Source organism: Lampetra fluviatilis, chromosome 9 (genome assembly GCF_964198595.1).
Source record: "Lampetra fluviatilis chromosome 9, kcLamFluv1.1, whole genome shotgun sequence".
NCBI lineage: Eukaryota > Metazoa > Chordata > Hyperoartia > Petromyzontiformes > Petromyzontidae > Lampetra > Lampetra fluviatilis.
In genome coordinates this window covers 3189408-3209526 of record NC_136283.1, presented here as the reverse complement: position 1 = coordinate 3209526, position 20119 = coordinate 3189408, and the positions used below count along the sequence as shown (strand labels likewise).

At 41.6% G+C, this 20119-nt stretch overlaps 1 protein-coding gene across 7 annotated transcripts in view; it reads right to left on the bottom strand.

Moving 5' to 3' along the window:
• LOC144934126 (pro-neuregulin-1, membrane-bound isoform-like) overlaps positions 1–20119 on the bottom strand; it is a 496144-nt gene that overhangs the window by 183716 nt on the left and 292309 nt on the right. For 2 of the 7 annotated variants that reach the window (XM_078859581.1, XM_078859582.1), the window contains exons 1-2: positions 14809–15388; positions 12611–14455 (exon numbers count right to left, since the gene is read on the bottom strand). The exons of the other annotated variants lie outside the window; for them this stretch is intronic. In XM_078859581.1, coding sequence (XP_078715707.1) covers positions 12611–13433 — 823 coding nt within the window. In that variant the 5' untranslated portion in view covers positions 13434–14455; positions 14809–15388. Of the gene's footprint in view, positions 1–12610; positions 14456–14808; positions 15389–20119 lie in introns of those variants that run through there. 7 annotated transcript variants of the gene reach the window in all.

Below are 20119 nucleotides of genomic sequence, written 5' to 3'. Positions count from 1 at the left end.
TATGAATCAATACATCGACGCACCGGTACACCTGCACACAAAACTTGAATTAAACGAACAACAGTTTTCCATCACTCAAAGAAAAAAACCATCAAAGCCAACCCAAAGTGATGTTTTGAAACAAAATATACCTTTCCTGACCAATTATCAAGCCAATTAGTGCAATTAATCAATAAAGCTGTCGGTGGAAGCTTGTGAACCCTTCACCGAATCACTTATAATCTTTGCTTTGATTTGAGAGAAAGAGGGGGGAAGAAAGAAGAGAGACAGAAAAAAATCAAATTGTCCTGAGAATTTGAAATGCAACATTGGATGTGACGAAATCGATGGCATATTGGACCCCGACAGAAACCCGGAGGAGAGCAGACATTTTATTTTTTTCCCCCGCTCGGACATTTGGCTCAATGAAGCTGTATCGCACAGCGACCACATTATATGAAAACGAGGTCGGGGTGCCAGTTTACGGTCCAATCTCATGTTTGACCTTATCCCAACTCATAACATTCAATATATATAAACAGTCCAAAGAGAGAGAGAAAAAAATGTGACTGTGGCATTTGCTAGAGGTCTTACTATTCTATATCATTTTAACTGAGTCACGCAAGCAGTATTTATTTATATATATCTCTTCACACTTACTTGTCCAGTTAGTACGGTTTTCATTGTTTTATTTTTCTTCTTGGTTCTTTCGGTAAAGTCACGTAGAATGGAAATAATAAAATAATAAAAATAAAACATAATAAAATAATTCTCACTGAATTATTTTAATTAAATAATAAAAATAAAAAATAATAAAATAATTCTCACTGAATTCTTTTATTATGTTTTATTTTTTATTATTTTATTACTTCCCTTCTACGTCACTTTACCGAAAGAACCAAGAAGATGTTTTTTTTATGATTTGAAAAGGTTTAGATAAAAGCGCAGTCTTGCAATTTCTTGTTCACGCCACTGCTGGGAGAAGGGCCTAAAAACTGGAGCGAGCAAGTCCCCTTCAAGAGATGGCATTCATGACTAACTCTTCCATCCTGGCTGCACGTCTTGGACGTGGTGGGATTACCCCCAATTTACCCCACAAACCCACCGACTGGCTAACCGCGGCGCACCCATAGACAGACGCGGGGGGGATTTAAGAAACCTGCACCGTTGTTTCAACTGACACTGAAGCAGCGACCTCTGAATTGCAAGTCCAGTGTTCTCACCATTACGCTGCAGCAAAAACTCATTATTATTAAGCGGCATCTTATTGTTATGGGCAAATTAACGTTGAGTTAATTAAGCATCCTAGCCCAATTTGGCAACAATTTGTGTTAAAATAAAAAAAAATTTGAGACATTCTCGTTTGGATTGTATCCACGTACAATTATTACGCTACGATTTTACTTGAAAACCGATGAAACATCGAAATTCACCATAAGGTTTGGGTTTAGAAGTAAATATTACATGAGAAAAGAAAATAAACGCAAGTAAATGTAGTGGTATTGTGATGTACATGAATAAGGTTAAATAAAGTGAGTTACGTTTAACGGAAATAAATGCCTGTTTTTTACTTAAACAATGACTAAAGATATGGAATTGTGAACGGAATAAGAAATATGTTTCAGACATTGGGAGCAGCATAGAAAAAAAGCGACATATAACGTCATGCACATATTTCGTGGAACATTTGAGCTAAGACGTCGAGAGAAGGCAAGAGAAGTGATGGTGGCCAATTGGGAGCCCGAAGCAGGAAGTATGTTTAGGGTGGGCGGTGGGGGGCGGACACCCCACTTCAATTTATAAAACTCCCAAGTGAGGTGATGGAAGATATGTAAACGAGAGATAAATATGTGGCAAATATGAGAGGAATATGCACGAAAAATGATGGAGGTGCAAGAAGATGGGAGGAGATAGCCTGCGAACGATACGGCCATATATCGCAATGCGATAACCAACAGAGATATGGTGTGGAGAGAAAAGAGAGCTCCTGACAAGATAGTGATGAGAATGGTTAGTTGGAATTTTATTGTAATTGGTTTTGTGCTCATTAGGATCTGAACATTAGTATTAGGCTGCTAAATATTTCCACACGATAAGCCACTTTGTTGGATTATCATTTGTGGCCAGGTCATTTCTGACAAAAAAGAGCTACATAGCTCAATAGGCCTTACCTGATAAAATAAAAATAGTTCAGCTTTATATTCTTGGTTGTTTCGGTAAAGTCACGTAGAAGGGAAATAATAAAATAAAAAAAATATCAAACAATACAAATTCTCACGACGTTTCGACTGCAACACAAGCAATCATTGGAAGGATTTGATAAACCATTTCGGGTCTTAATTGATTGTGTTCACGATTACGGTGACTTTCAGACCGCATTCCATTTTCTTCTTCCCCCCTCCTCTTTTCCCGAACTTAGATGGACTCGTCCATCTGGCCAACTGCCAAATCGCTGTCTGTGGTGCTGATGTTAGGAAAAACCGACACTTTTTTCAAATTTTCTTGCTGTGGATTTCACATCTGATGATGATTGCTTGTGTTGCAGTCGAAACGTCGTGAGAATTTGTATTATTTTATTATTTCCCTTCTACGTAACTTTACCGAAAGAACCAAGAATATGAATCCCTGCAGGCACGAAAGCTTTAAATCAAAGTTTAGCTTTAGTTTAGTTTTAATAAAATTTGGGTTGATATTTGGTGTATCCCAATTTAATAATGAATCTGGGGGCCCTTGATCTGCCTGGGGCCGTAGACTCTTGCATAGTTTGCTTATGCCTTGAGCCACGACTGGAGAAGACAAGGTGCTTTACTGGAGCAGTGGGAGTGGGAAGATTTTAGAGTGCGGTATGAAATAATGAGAAGGTAAGAGCAAAGCCTGTGAATATTCTTTGGGTCTGTCGGTAAAGCCACGTAGATAGAAAAAAATATAAAAATAGTAATTTAACGATGTTTCGATCGCAACACAAGCAATCGTCATCAGGTGAAAAAATATAGCGGGAGAGCTGCTGAGGCAGGATGTTATAAAGGTGTGAGATTGGGGGAAGCCCAAGGGTAAATGGGCGGGGCTAGAGATTAAATTTGCATTTTCGACTCTCTGAGTTACATTCACTCACACAGCTACCGTTGCTTGTTTTCCTCGATGTGGCGGTGGCTCTTGCCGAGCTCTCTCCCATTTTTCACCTGATGACGATTGCTTGTGTTGCGATTGAAACGATGTGATATTGTTATAATTTGTATTATTATTATTACTATTATAATTTTCTTCTTCTATCTACGTGGCTTTACCGAAAGACCCAAAGAATATGAATTGCTGCAGTCACGAAAGCTTTAAGCCAAGATTTAAAGCCTGTGAATGTTTTAACCAAATCTTCATAGATGAAGCCACACCATAGTTGCAACAATTAAGTTTCCATGCAATTTCCTTTGAACTGCACACACACACACAGTGTATGGTTAAGGCATTGGAAAAGTGCCTATTATGAACATTTTGAGTTATTTCAGGAATGATATGTCGGTAGTGATTAAGTTCTAACTCAATTGAGTGTGGAGGCAAATCGTTGTGAAAAAAAGCACACAACAGCATATGCAAATATGTTGTCTATATATGCTTACCAGTCCGTGAAAGCCGTAAGACCTTTTCAGAAATATAATTACTTTCAATTACCATTGATCAACACAGTATTGACAGTTTTTAAATCACTGAAAAGAGAACTTATGTTATGTAAGGAGGTGAATAAAAAAAGACAGGTCAGCTGATTGCTTCTGGCTATAATTAGAAGGGAAAAATGGTTTCCTTCCCTGTTTCATTACCATACAATGCACGGTCCATATATCACCATCAAATATATGGCTGGCAATTTTATTTTTCATAACAAAAGAAATCGAACAGTTGAATGCACAAACACACTGACGACGATTACAATGAATTGCTGTAGGTATATGCCACGGCCAATGACTCTACAAGCCTTGCCGCTGTGTGCTCGCGAACATGTGAACAGTTGCTAATTGTATTGCCCAGGGTGATTCATTTCTACGCAGTGCTACTTCAAATTGGCCTAAAATTGACTTTTGTGTAAGACCGTGTGCATATTTAGAAAGTTTATGTTGGTGTCTTAAAATAGCAGCTCAGGAGATAATTTGACAATCTTGAAGGGTAGCATTAAATATGTAAATTGTACATTTGACAATTTTTTTTTTAATGTTTACCGGGTAAGGCCCACTGAGCTATATAGTTATTTTTCAGAAGCGACTTTGCCACAAATGATAGCTCAAAAAAGTTGCTTATTCTGTGGAAAGTTATAGTGTCTGCCAAAATCTATTAATGCATATTATTTCTAAACGTGGAGGGAAAAAATGGAGGATCCAGAGAAAAATCCACGTGACCACATTGAGAACATGCAAACTCCAAATACACAGCAGGCATCAGGGTTGGGATCGAACCCACGACCTCCTGTATATGAGGCGAGGTAGTTAACATCTCGCTACCGTGGCACTAACTACTGTGCCACCATTATCCCTCTATGCTATAATGTAAACATGTGTTAGGGAAAACTGTATGTGAATGAAGGTGTGGGAAGGGTTCAAAAGTTGGCTGTTGAATAAAGCCAAAAAAAACAGTAACATCCCATATCTGGCACAGATGGCTAGCATCACAAACTAAAAGTGAAGATATTTACTTGTTAACTAGGACAATTTTCACTGCTGTTCACTATTCTGATGATTGAGGACATTGGTGGCAGGACATTCTGCAAAAGTAGAGAAGCCATCTGTGCCAGGCATGGAACATTGTGGTCTGCAGGGAAACTTGTCGCTAATTGAATTTAGTTAATAATGCCTAAAAACAATATCTGATGCACATGCCCACATTCTGCTCTATATATTTTTAACAGCAATGCACGCTGGAGGTGAAGGCTATCGTTTATCCATTAGACTTTGACATAAGTGTCATGTACTACAGTATAAGAGAGTGGGCACATGGCAGTCACTTTAGAATTTAGTCCAGATTGCTTCTTAGACATTAATGTCACAGCACTAAAATGATAATCTCACATTACATTACATCAATTAAATATTAATCAGACCATAAATAACTTTCACAGGACACAGCTGCAATGCACTGTGAATTATAAAGGGCAAAAAACCATGTCCACATCAAACTAAGTCATAAAAACATTTTTTTATTTCAATGTAGACCTCTCTTTGGCTTATTCGGAATTAAAACAGTGATTTACAGCCCCTGTTAAAACACAGTACCTCATTACCCACGATTCCTCTCCCTTTTAATTACAATTAGCACACAGATACTTCACATTTAGGTAGAGAAATGCATTCATTGTGCTTGCTTCACCATAATTAACTCTGAATCCTCTAATGAACTGTATTCAAAGCAAACATAGCGTTCTTAAACAAAATGCCAAGGCAATAATAAGCAAGGTAAACGAACAATATTCATTTTAATGCTGCCAACCAATTAGCATGTAAAACCATAAACAAACACATTATGTGAAAAGCTTATCTCGATAAGCAGCAAAGATCAGAGATGCCGCTTGATATGTTAGACCAGACCTAACTTAGCTCCCTCCTGCCCCTTGAGCAAAGTCCCCACCTATTGAAGCCTGTGTATGAATACTGAAGTGACGCAGATTTTAACTACAAGGCCAGTAAATATCATGAAGCCTCAATATTTCATGCATGCAGCACTCGCTGAAATGCGAGCGAGGCTTAATAGCGTCCGCGTATTCAAATGACCTTTGAAAAATGCTCATTTGGAGTGTATGCTACCTCGTACTGAGAAGCCCATCGCGTTGTCTTACTTAACAAGAACGGAAGGTGCAGCCCTGCAATGGCCTGCTCATGCCACTGCCGCTGAACACAACCCGTCCCTCGAGGAACTCTTGAACTGAGAGCCTCTCTATGGGGTATTTGGCCTACTCTTCCACCCACACTTTGCTCCATCACACGTGACCCTGCCGATCGAGTGACTGTGGTGCACACATCCATACTGACGGGCAGACATTCAGCGAGGGAGTTTAATCAACTTGCTCAATGTGACGAGATTGAATTGAACCGGCGTCGTCTGGATTGCAAGTCCAGTGTGCCAACTATTGCACCACGGTAGCGTCCTTTATTGCCGCAACATACACGCATACAAGTCTTCAATGAGGCTTGTTTATGAAATGCCTTCTCAAATAAGCAAACACGTCCCCACGTACAATGTATCCACAGCGAAGTGAAATATCTGCTAACTGTAATCTGTGTGAAATGTCATCTTGCCAAGTTGTGTCACATTAATGTACTCCTCTGGCAACATGCGTATACGTTGTGTCATCACGACCAGACTGGAACAGTGCTATTGCCCCACGAGTAGGCAGCATCACAAACAAAAACAAATATTTACAAATGTACGATTTGAATTGATGCGTGTATTTCGCCTGTAGACCCAACTACAGATCAAAGGAGATACTTTAAAAGACGGTTATATTAAAACAAAATGTTTAGAGAAAAAAAGAGCTGATTGATGTGTTGACAGAAGCCATTATTGTGAATTATTGTGGAAACATGGACAAATATCTATAAAGCGTGGAAATTATCTTTTTAGTCTGCTTAATATCGTCAGAAGACTACCTTTTCACCAGTAAAAAAAAACAAGTCCAAAGAACAAGTCCAAAGATGCTACCAGGCCAGCATTATTTATAATCATATGCTAATACATATATACTGCTGTATATAATTATACGATAACATTTAACTTAAATAATGTTCCCTTGAGTATAAAACACGAGCCTTAGTAAATATGTGAGTTTCATTCATACACCGTAGTTTACCATAACGTGGTTGCGTACCATCGTTTAACCATTTGAAGGTCATTGGAACCATTATCATTGCGTACCAAATGTAGGGACACGCTGGTCAGTCTGTGACCCCTTTCCTGTGGGTGCCCCACAAGCTTTACCTGCAATGATCGTTGCTGCTCTACGTGTGGTCACTTAGAGACGTTAACACAACACTCTCAGATTATTGTGGACGCGAATCAAACGACATAACTATTTAAGGGAGGAATTTAATCAAGAAATACGATTTGGGGTGAAAAAGTACGAATACGCGTGGATTACGTTGCACTTTTCCAACAAATGTTTGCCTTTTGTAAGTGTTTAATCATCTATACGGAAGCCTACGGGTAGCTGTCAGGGCAAATATTATTTGGATATTTTACAATAAACTGTTTCACTATGGTTTGTATCACCAAGTTTTGAGAATCCTTCGATCAATTTGTCAGTTTTTTATTACAATAGGGCAAGTTTCTGAGAGCAGCACATAGTTTATACTTGTTTTGTTCGCGATAGGTGAAAGTTTCGTCTTGCAATAGTCTTAAAGCAAAGTTCTGCTCGCAAAAGATAGTCTCTATGAAAGTTATCACGCACCCCAGGTAGAGACAAACAGACAGAGCTAATGCGTCATTGCTTTCAACCTCGGTTGGAATGCGTTTAAAAGGATACGCCTGTGACAGACGAATAACTGCTTTCTCATGCTCTAAAGATATATATAAAATAATCAAAGGCAATAATGTGCGCACTTTTAAAAATGACTATTCATCAGCAAGCTCCACTTTTAATAGGCGAGAGCCAAACACGAGACGAGTAAAGATATTGATTGAGTTTGTAGTGACTTGGCTGTCAGTTCTCAATTCCAAAAAAGATCCATCGGAGCTCCCCCCAAACCCCACCAGAAACTCAAGACACCCATCACTCCGAGAAGCCAGCTCTCCGTGCCATACAATGTTCTTCTGGTGCCCATTTGTAACCGTTCCATGTCGCTCAGAAAACACATGCTCGCACAAGTGTGAGACATAAATAACAACACAATAATGCCCTTAATCCACCTGGGGAATTCCTCACTGATACTCTGAATAAACTATGTCAGGAGGGTTTTGCATTGGAATATTTTTACCAGTTCCTCAAATTTATATTTGACTTCGTGTGGAAGGAAAGCAGACTTCCCGGAGAAAATTCAGAGTGAAAGGGATGACACAGAGCCTAAAAAAAGATGGATTCAGGACTCCACTGCTAAACTAAAATTCGATGTAACATCACAGCCTGACCTGACCTTACAACACTTGGTATTCTCAGGCAGTCTCCCATCCGAGTACTAACAAGGCTCCACCCTCATTACCTTCCAAGGGCTGACAAGATTGGAGACATTCAGGGCGATTTAGTCACTGGGTGAGAAATGGGGAGAGATATTGATGTCAATGAAAGAGCATTCAAATATACATTTAATGTAATTTTGTGCAGTTTTCATATATAAGATATCAATCAACAGGAACATAAACAGGTAAATGTGTCAATAAAAGCGTTATATGTCAGGAAGATGATCACGTGGACTAGAGATCATACGTAAGCAGAGATGTGAAATTGACGTAAACAAGCGAGTGGGCTCGGATAGGGGGGCACACGTTCCTGGAAGGGGTCATGGCCGCTGGTCAAGACTAACGCTTGAGCGGCAGACAAAAGATGCGACATTTGCACCGAAGAGACGAAAACAATGTTCCATGGTAGCGAGATGTTAACCACCTCGATGAGTATACAGGAGGTTGTGGGTTCGATCACGACCCTGACGCCGGTATATTTGGAGTTTGCCTGTTCTCACCGTGGTCGCGTGCTCTCGTTTTCCACTCCACATTTATGATCAATGTGCCTTTAGAGTATTTGGCTACTTTAAATTTCCACACGATAAGCCACTCCGTTGAGCTATCATTTGTGGCCAGGTCGCTTCTGAAAAAGAGCTACATCACCGAGTGGCCCTTACCTGGTAAATGTTAAATAGTTTAGAAAATTAAGTGGCCAATGACGAGACAAACTCTTGCTTCATAAATGCAGACAAGGAGATGGCTTGAAAAGGCATTCATGCACCATTGGATAGATAATGGTTGCTACTTTTTTTTATTAGAAAATGTTTCGTTCATGTATTCAAGTCTACACAGTTAAAATGTCTCCCTGTTGAAGACAAAAAGCTCATCTCCGTCGGCGGCCTTGAGAGCCATAGGCGTAGATTTGGCAGTCTCCCTCCAGAACGACCAACTATTCGCTTCCACACAAAGTAATTCTCATTTCTTTGCGCTCGGAGGGATTGCCAGCGTGAGTCTAAAACTTGACCGGGTATTGAACTTGCAAATTGTGTATTTTTGTCGTCGCTTTCTACTTTCCAGACTTTGTATTTTTCATGCTGTGAACAACAGACACTTTTATCCTCCTGACCATAGGGGGAAGTGGTGTTTGCGAGCGCCTGCTAAAGTGTTTACGCACTCCAAATCCCTCTGCATAATTGCCGCACGAGAACGAACAAACAAGCTTCTATAAAATCTTGCCAAAATAAATTACAATTTTCACACACAAATTCTATTTTATTGCATTACATTTCCATGACATGCTTATACCTTTAGCTCACTAATTGTTATGGGGGGGGGGGAAATTATCATAAAATCTTGTTTGTTTTAAATTAGAATAAATTATTCAACATGCATATTTAAATCGAAGCATAGAAAATAATAGACCGTCGCTCTGTAAGGAGAATGCTTAGCTATAAAAATTTGTTGCTGTTCGTAATACAAACGAAATGGATGCACTATATATTTTTCTCGCCGATCCAGTTGACCTGGACACAGAGGGCGATCAGGCATAATTGGAGATTCTTATCCTCTAAGAGCAATTCTAAGTGTAAAAGACGAGACTGTCCACACCTGGGAAGTAAATTACTCTATCGTTAGATTACTGTAAATGGCGAGATAACTATGAATGTTATTTCAGCTGCCGCTGCTGCTGGATTGTGCTGTTTTCTCGAAGTAAACGAGTGTGATAATGATGCATTCGATGGATAAACGTGAAGGCAGTTTTTTTTTCTGTTTCGATTTTTGGGATCTGCACGAATCCCGCACCTGCGCTTCTCTGCAGACAAGAAACTGTGGTTTTAGACATTCGTATCAAGATGCAATTATCTGCAGCATTATTTTTGCCATTTTTGTAGAGCGCTTAAACATAAAAAGCAGTGCATTACTGTGCAATTGAAGGGTAAGATTACGCTTGAAATGGTATGTTTAACGGTTACAATTATTCAAGCTGTATGCATTGGGTTAAACGGAAAAGCAACGTTGATGATGGGAAATTATTGCATTTAAATTTTCTTTTGAAATATAAGTTTCAAGAGCATGCATGTGTGTGATCGAGAAATATTCACCACAACAAACATGTTAAACTCGTGTAATTGTTCGTCACATGACGGGTTCATTAAAACAAATGAATGAAAAAGGCAAAAATGTAACGATTGTATTGAATTTACTTAATCAGAAATGGTGTGCAAAACGAAAAAGAAAAAAATACAAAAACAGAGGCACATTGCCTTCTATCAAAAGCGGCGCTGGTATTTTTTTGGAAAGAATTGATGATTCTTGTAACAAACTAATAATTAGTTACAATTTTAATATAAGCCTACGATGAAACACTATTTTTTTATTGCGCGAAGATCGACGTACAACTACCCAGCAGCGTTATGCACAGCGTACAGAGTGCCAGGCGTTAGACAAAGGTCACCAACACTAGATGTATAATGTACGAGTCTAGAATAAAAACATAGTTATCATACTTAAATGATGTTATAATGCTTTGCTCAAACACACACACACGCGCGCAGTATGTGTACATAACATGGTCTCATATTTTCCAGCCGAGTCCATCTTTCACCTTGCCACTGAGATCTCAAAACGCGTCACGATAAGTGGAGTTGACATTAAACTGAATGTAGCCAATAAGATTACATGCCAAGACGTCACTTGTTGGTCACAACAAGCACAGATAACATCAGATGCTAACACGTGTGTTGGATGTTGCTTCCAGTTCTTCCTTTACGCTTATTAGTACGGCAATTATTTGCAAATGCGTCTTGTACATCTGCAGAAAATATAAAAGATGTGGGTTTTCAAGAGTGTTTAATTGTAGGCATAGTGTGGATGATAAAAAAAAGAAAAGGCGTGTTAAAGAGTCAATTTGACCTTCGAATAAATCGTTTGGCATTCCCTGAATCTCTGCAAAAAATCACTTAATATTGCATTGCATTGGTTTTACAGGCAACTTTCTGTAAATAATGAAAAGCAACGAAGCATGCACTAACCCTGTGTGTAATTGTGTCATCCTGTTCCCATAGCATATAGCATACTCCTGTATGGCACGTACACAATACATATGCTTCTTAAAAAGTATTCAATAGCGCAGAATGAACCATACCACCTGCATTTCGTACACGACTGAACAATATCATACGTTGTCATGTTAACACATCACGTTTGTTCCATTAAACAAATCCAATTTCCACCTATTTTAGCTTGAAAAAAATATATATTGCAACGGTAGCAAATTACACGTAGAAGCTTAACTCTGATAAATTACCGACGGTATTGTATCCTTCACCGCAGCAGAAGCAAACGCAGGGAGAGGCTGTGGATCACCGTCTAATATTTCGTTCACGTGGTCAGCGCAGTTTCCCGACAGTATTTTCTTTAATAAATGCAGTCGTTTGTTGCAATGCCCATAGCTGATGATAACATTTGCCACTGGCTACAGCTCTAAACATTGCCTCTCTCTCTCTCACCCTTTCTTTCAAGACTCCATTTTCCCAAACGCCATTATTTAATTTATTCATCGAATCCTTCGTACGCCGATATTTCCGACACCTTTGTTGTTTTAGTAAATTAACAAACCCCCTCTAGGATTTATTTTTGTTATAAAGTGAGATCTTAAAGAGAGATCACCCCTCGGGCTGCTTACAACATTCGCAGCGCATTGATGCATCTCGAAGCTGTGCACTTCAATCGAACGACTCAAAATGAGCAGGCCAATTTCGCTTTTTCTCTCTGCAGGTACGACAATTTTCTGCAGCGCAAAAAATCAAAGCCAGGCATAGCCAAACGAATGGGACATGATTAGACCAGATAATTGCATTATGTAACAACAAAAGGTAAAGTGCCACTTTAACGAAACATTAACACAGAATTGAGTGGCGATTAAAGATGTCCCGTTTTTTTAATGTAAAAAAAACAAACATACTCGAGTTTTTTCCCCCCGCCCCCATCACACACCACAGCAAAATGGTTGTGACTTTCCAGGTCAACTGCTGTAACTAGGGTCATCTGTCAAGGTTAAAGGTATGGCCAGGATGGACACGTGTGCCGTCGTGAGCCAAATGCAATCAAGTTCTCCTCCTTCGCCACCTCCAGGTCACGAAAACAGCAAAAGCTCACAGCGACACTTCTCAAACAGCCTATTTCAGAGCCTATTTCAAGATACACACGCGATCCCGACTCCGTGTACAGCTGCTGACTTCGTTTTTAATGGCACGGACTTTTCTATATGAAGGCATTGTATGTGTTTCATTGCATATACAGTGACGGATTGCTTAATGGCTGCTCACACTTGCAATAATCTATAATGTCTAACCTAAATGTGTGCATTCAGCTGTATCCCAATGTGCATTGCTTTTTAACTACGATGCATCAACGAAAGCTCGTGACGTAAAAACGGCTGCTTTTTTTGTTACGATGATTATTTTAGTTTTTCCACTATCGTGAAAAAGCCCAAAGTACTCACAGTCGTCGCCTGTATCGACCACCGCTGTGTTTTCTTCCTCCTCCGAGTCCTCTCCAGACTCCGGCGCTGCGGAGCTCACATATCCATCCTCAAACTCGGAAATGGATGAGGAGGAAGATGGGGGAGCGATGGGGGACAAATTGGATGTAGGGACAGGTGGAAATATTGGTGGTGGCACAAGCGTGGAGTGGTTGATAGACACACGGGGGGTATGGAATTTTGACGGAGTTCTCGTGACGGAAGACGGCTTTTGGGATGGTTTTCGGTTGAGGTTAACCGTGGGAGTTCTGTTTGAGTCAAATGTCGGTCGGTTGATGTTGACCTTGGTTCGATCTGGGTGATGAGGATGGTGGTGAGTAGTCCGGTTCCGGGTCGAATGCACAGTCATGTCCATGTTGGAGTTTTGATTTTGATTCCAATTGAAGGTCGGGGTCGTTGAACTGGGAAACTTTGTATCTGGGTTGATGGAGCGATTGTTGTGCAGTGTAGGAGGCGGTGGGATAACTGGTTGATCTTGCCCAACCCGATTTGGATCTGGATAAAAGTCTGTGTAGGGAGGAGATGGCTCCGAACTTCTGTCGGCAAACACCCACTTGAGGCCCGTAATGCAGAGCCCAAGGGCCACGAAGCAAATGGCCATCGGGATGATGCAGAGCATCTCCAGCCGTCGGCAAACCCGGAGCGGCGACGCATTTGGCCTCGCCGGTTTTTCCACCGTTGACTCCGCAGGCGTTCCTTCCTCCGGCACAACTTCGGCCTCCTCCTGGGCCGGTGGTCCAATGGTAATTTCACAGGCCCCATAGCTTGCTGCCGGCTCAGGCATCGTGGCTGCCGGAGATCACCACAATCCCCTTCCTGCTGCCACACACCGCTGCCACCTCCTGGAGGCCTTCCCCGAGGGGTCCGTGCTCTTAACGGTCAGTAAGAAATCAGGCGTGAGCGGTGATCAATTACTTCCTCATGGCCGCAAAGTGATCTCAGCCTCCGGCTACAATCTGATCCTCTGTGCCTCGCATTGAGATCCGTCGATACAGCGAAATTTGTGGCTCAGCTCAATCATATCAGCCTCAGCAGCTGTGTAGGATAATTACTGCAGCTAAAATGTCTTCAGCCCTGCTGATTCAACACACCTTTAGGCAATTGCTGGCTGGAAAAATCCTAATTGTGTATTCGATTTCAAACAGACCTAAATTGATCTTGAAAGCTAGCAATGCTGAATACTGAAATTGATACACTGTTACAAGCAGGGCATCTCCTTATTGTGTTCGCCACAAAACAATAGTATCCAAAGCTAAATACCAAGCCAAGCTTAATTATCTTCTCACTGCAGATTGTTTTGTTCTGAGCGTCACTGCTTATTTGCATTGCTAATATAAAAGAAATTCCATTTAATTTTTAAATATATTAAAAAATAAATAACTTATTTAAATAATTACACGCATTTTTACATATATTTTCTTTCACAATATATTGTCGGGCATTTTCTTTTCAAGTGTCACTGAAATTTAGCTGCCAGTTTAATTGCCAAAAGCATCGTCGATAACTGACCAGCCTCCAGATGACGACGGGATGAATCTTTGTCCTCATACGGAGGGCTTGCAGGTTGTGACATGCCATCAACAGCAAATCCAATAATGAGGCAATCCAGGCTGCATAAGCAGAACAATTTGGTATTGCCTGATTGACGTTCACAGCCAGGATACCCCAATTCTTTTTCTGATGGGGGAAAAATCACTCTAGAGCCCTCCTGCGTCAGTCATTCAAGGGCGTCATCATGAAAGCATATGTTTGCTTATTCCTTTAGGTCACTGCAAGCATCTTCAGCCTCCAAAAGCAAGCATTCATCTGGAGATAGATGTGCACAAGACTCCGGAAGATGGGGTTATAGGACTTAAATGTTACTTGATATTTTACCCTTGCAAGGACATTATACAATGCCTCGAAAATGAGAAAATAATACTCAAATATATATTTCAAAAATGTCAGTAAGTCAACCCTATACTGATGGATTCATTGCCAAAACATCAACTGATTTTAACATTTTTAAAAAATGTCTATGACAGTATATTTCTGAAAACATATCACATGATATTTAACCTCATTACATTTTACATTACCAAAGACATACAATTTGCACGTAACAATAAAGCATACGCTAAACAGATAAAATATGTTTCAGTAATGTTTATAACACTTACTGTGAATTGTGAAAGGTATCCGCCTCCAGATTCCCTGTACACAACGCTACTTTCATCTCTGGCGCTCTGGATTTTTTTTGCACGTATTCTTTGCTCGTTTTTTCCTCCGAAGAAACAATCTTTACATTTGCACAATGCGCAAAAAAATTGCAATTTTCCAAATATTACAGGCCGCCGGAATTCAAAGTTCTCCCATGAAAATGCCTCGTCCGCCGTAATTACATGCACAATTGTAATGAATTGAAGGATGGTCCATCATCGAATTCTGACTTCCATTCCACCAGTCTCCTCGGAGCGGCGGCGAACATTTCAGCGATCGCGCAGGACCCACTGCGACAGAGGCAAATATGCAGGAGGCTCGCTCCAAGCGTTGGAAAAAGGGATGAAGGTCCGTCCAAAGGTGATGTGCACGCGTCACGCAGCTACATCGCTCTCTCCTGCCTCACTTTGTCACGGGAAGCACGCGAAAGCCGATCCCAGGAGGAGCTCGGCATGGTCTCCAGCCTCATTCCTCCACTTGGAAGAGAGCTTGCGAGCACCACCCTCCCACTGCCTGTCTGCCCTGCTCTCTCCGGTCTTCCTCGCGCACAATTGCTCCCTGACAGCGGACCGTACCACGTGGGTTCCAGAAAAAGGGGGGTGGAGGCTCGTGGCTGTCAGGTTGTTTGGAGTGTACCAAAGTGCCGTTCTCCGTGGGGGTAGGATGCATGAAGGTTGCAGGCATTTTGTCGGTCCTAATCATTCGATGAACAAGCCTATCGGCCAGGATTTTTTTTTTGTTTACGAAAAATGTAAAATTTAAAAAATAGGAACGATTGCTCATTAATTTTTTTTTCTTCAACACAGGCTCTGCAATTAATGTTATGAAACAAATTTTACCTTTTGGGATGCAGGTAGAAGTTGGTAATGAATCTGGTAAGATTGTAGTAATTATGTAATTACCAATGCATTTCCAGTTCAGATGGAATAATGCATGGGTTAATGGTCAACATCTGGAAAATCATGAAAAAGCACCCCCGCCCCTCCCCTAAAAATCACCCCCCTCACACACCACGACCGACATCAAATCAATGATGTACACAGGTTTCATGACGGCCGCTTTGATCAGCGAACGTAAAAAAAGAAAAATTTGAGACGCATAAAATTTGGCATACAACATCGAGAGAAGCGGCAAATGCGGTCTCATACTTCTGCAGGTAAAGTGGGCCCCACAATGGATAACAACCATGTCGAGTGATTAATAATTAAATGCAACGGGGCTGGGAGTACGGAGCGGGGAAATAGACTGCTTTATCACTGCGAGGAAAACGGGTGGCGGGGGAGAGAGAGAGAGAGTGTGTGGTTCCTTCGGGAACTCATGCAGCCGAGTCTGAAATTAGTGACAAAGCGCTACCCAACGTTGACGTGTGAAATATACCACGGGAAGTCATGCACCGATGCTCCAGAGGGCCTTTTTTCGGTTGGGCCTTTAGTTCAAAGAGGATAATGTATGTGTATTCCTATAAGGGAAAGGTACGCTTAATTGAGGAGCAATACGCTCTCAGTACAGATTGGATCAAAGGTGACATTGTACATCACCAGAAATTGGTAAAAAATTGTTAGCAACTTTGCACTCATTGCATTTTTGCATCTATGTTAATTGCTTGAGGCGAGGGCTTATTTTTCAGATGGAGGTGTCCAGGTTAAGCTCCAGAAAATAGCCCCTCCCCATACTGCTGTCGGGGGGAAGGGGGGGTCTGAGGATTTGAGGTTTGGGTAGTTGGGGGTTGGCAGAACCCAGAAAACATTTGGTGAGAAATGAAGCCCTTTTTGAGACACATGCTCCCTGAGGTTGACAGATATCTCAGCAAAGGATTTGCAGCATCTCTGGCTTACGTGATAATTCGAATACGCTTATAACAAGATTCACACGCAAACATAACTCTTTCCAAAAAACAGTCTCATACGCGCTGTATTATTTTGCCAAATGAGCAGGTGCATGCAATGCATCATTACCTCATTTAAATATGGATGGAATATAATGGAACACGTGCAAAGATTGGCCATGTCGCTGAATACGTATACAGACCATATAGCGATGAATTGCACCAATAGCGTATTACGAAGTAAACCATTACACTCGCTTAACATTGAATGATATAAATGTATTGGCAGAGTGTCATGTATGAGATCAAGCTGAGGTACAAATTAGGAGGCTGTGGGGAGCAGCATATTGGGAAGCTTACAAGAGAAAGATCAATTTACTGTATGCGTGTGTCCTTTGTGTGCACGTGTGTGATCGTGTGCCGGTGAGCATGTATACGAGAGTGTACGTGGTCGGATATTGATCAGAGAAATGCAATATAATCCCAGCCACCCAAGTTCAAATCCTAGGCATGCGAATATTGCATTTGAAACCTAGCCAAATCAGTTGCTATGTCAACTGTGCTTAACATTAGTAAGGGTCCAATATAGTGTTTTAACGTTGGAACATTTTACATGATGGTATTATTCGGTGTTATCTGAAAGTAGTAACATTTACTATGGATCTCCATGCGATAATATCATAGTATTTTCTTATTGTGTTTCCGTAAACATGCAATTGGAATGCTACACATTTGTATTTCCTCAAAGATGCTCCCGTGGTGTAATGATCAGCACTCTGGCCTTGCAATCCAGAGGTCACTGGTTCAATCTCCTGGCGTGGCATTTGAAACAATGGGCACGTTTCTAAAATCCTGCCACTTCTGTCCTCTGCACAGTATAAATTTGGTAAATCAGCAGGTTGTCTGTGGTGGGTGCTCCAACCTAGTCCAACACGTCCGGCCAACATGGGAGAGTAGGCCAAACACCCTCTAGAGCAGTGTTCTTCACTAAGTTTCAGGGTGGGGGGGGGGGGCATTTTCGCCGACAAGACATCAGTGTGAAGGCATGCCACACATTTGAAACCACTGCGGTTTGACACCATGATGTGTGGTGTTTTCACATCTGTTGCTGTATTGTCAGGGGGTGCACGTCAGGGGCCGCCATTGGGCCGCGCAGTGAAGAACGCCGCTGTAGAGGGCCTTTGTAGAGCTCACTCTGGTGGAGGGCCTTCCACCGGCAGTGGCTTGAACAAGCAGTTGCAGGGCTGCACCTTTACTAACACACTATAAAATACGTCCCCCAAAAAATCCAAGAATTCCAAAATGACGCGGCCATCCCCGTGGGGCTGAAAATCCTAGAACCGTCGAGTTTTCGTGGACCTTTTCCGCTTGTTTGGAGGCCAGATACAAACAAAAACTCGTCTAATCCGTGACAATCCCTGATATTTTTTCTCGACGTGGATCTCTGGAGCAATGTCCAAGGTGTGTTGCGCACCCCGTGGTCTGCAGCACCACCCCCGAGCCCACGTGACCAGGGGATTCATGGAGTTCCACCGCCTTTGAAGAGACTACAGAGGGCGTGAATAGGCTAATGAGCAGCCCAATGTGATGTGTTGTCTTCTTAACGTGCAACAAATAAATCCTGCAACTATTTTGTAGACTTACTGGCAATGGTACACAAATCAACAATTCACGCACACCGCATGCACATCTGTGTGTTGAACTTCTTTCGCACCGTACGCAGCCATCCGTGCTAATCGGAGGTGCGTGAGAGTTGTTGCAGAGTGAGCGTTGTAAAGAATCGTTGGTGAATAAGTAGAGACGAGTACAACTCAAGGAGCATACCGACAAAGAGGAGAGAACACCTCCTGCGCTGAACTGGACCAATCAAGTCACAAGCCGCAGTCAACACGAGCTAAAGAGTGACTTCTTCTTGGTTCTTTCGGTAAAGTCACGTAGAAGGGAAATAATAAAATAATAAAAATAAAACATAATAAAATAATTCTCACGATGTTTCGGCCACAACGCAAGCAGCCGTCCTCAGGTGAAGACCAGGTCTGTCGGGGAGACAGCGTCTGAATGAGCCATTCAGAGACAGCGTTTGAATGAGCCATTCAGACGCTGTCTCCCCGACAGACCTGGTTTTCACCTGAGGACGGCTGCTTGCGTTGTGGCCGAAACGTCGTGAGAATTATTTTATTATGTTTTATTTTATTTATTTTATTATTTCCCTTCTACGTGACTTTGCCGAAAGAACCAAGAAGATGAATCCCTGCAGTCACGAAAGCTTTAAATCGAAATTTAAAGAGTGACTTTATAACTGCTTGGACTATCGCCACGGTGAAGATATCTGCCCGTCTGTCACCTGCACGGAGAGAGAGAGAGCGATGTATCTGCCTACACCCACGGGGAGAGCGCGTCCATACTTCGTCAAAGTCCCCTAGCCGCCACTGCCGGCGTGGGGCCAAGTCACAGCTACGTCCAGGAGGACGAGGACGAGGAGGAGACATCGCAGCGCAACGACTCCTACAGGCGAGGGGAGGACGCCCGCTCATCGACTGCGACGAAGGATGCCCGCGACTGCCCTTGAAGTCCGTTCATCAATAAGTATCGCGGTTATTTCGGGTGCCTGTATCGCGTCCTTTTAATATTTTGACTCATTTTGATATTTGGTTGTTTCATGTCGATTGCTTTTGCATACAGAGCATTTGCAGACGCAAGCACCTTCGTGACAGTATTCTAACGTTGTACCGAACACCGGTTGCATATTAATGACCGGTATTCTGGATTTTAATCAAGAAAAGACTCGCGTGCAATAAAGTCGCGTGTGTAGTTAACCAGGATGTTCAACCATTCCATTGGATGCGGATATAAACACATCTGGCATCCATGGGCTACCGTCATTATTCAATTATACCCTAGACAACAGAAACACGAAAACAATTTAAAGACACCAATTGGAATAACACTTATTTATTGTATTTAGTGGTATAGAATTTAAACAATAGATGAAACTAGACGGTGACATACGACCTCCTGGCTTTTGTACATGATAAGAGAGTAGCTGTACAGCCAGCCCCATAGTTCAATCGCAATGAGTAGAATAATCCATATCTGATTTACAGCAAATACGCCTGCAAACAGGTGACCGTTTTGCATACCAAGTCGTACCTTTGATTTATTTCCACAAGGCGCATCAACTCTTGATGCTCATGATGCCTAATTATAAACAAACACATCGGCTTGCAGAGAAGCTAGACATGATGATTAGATTGCATGGTTAAAACAACTTATATGAAGATTATTTTGAATGCTGTTAAATATGTCAATAGTGCAGACGGTTAATCACGTGGCAAATGAATGCACCAATATATTTCGTATAAATAAATTTGAATTACCAACGAAAAGGCACATTTAAGGAATATAATAACACTCATCAATCAGCCAGCCCCGGTCACACAGAAGGG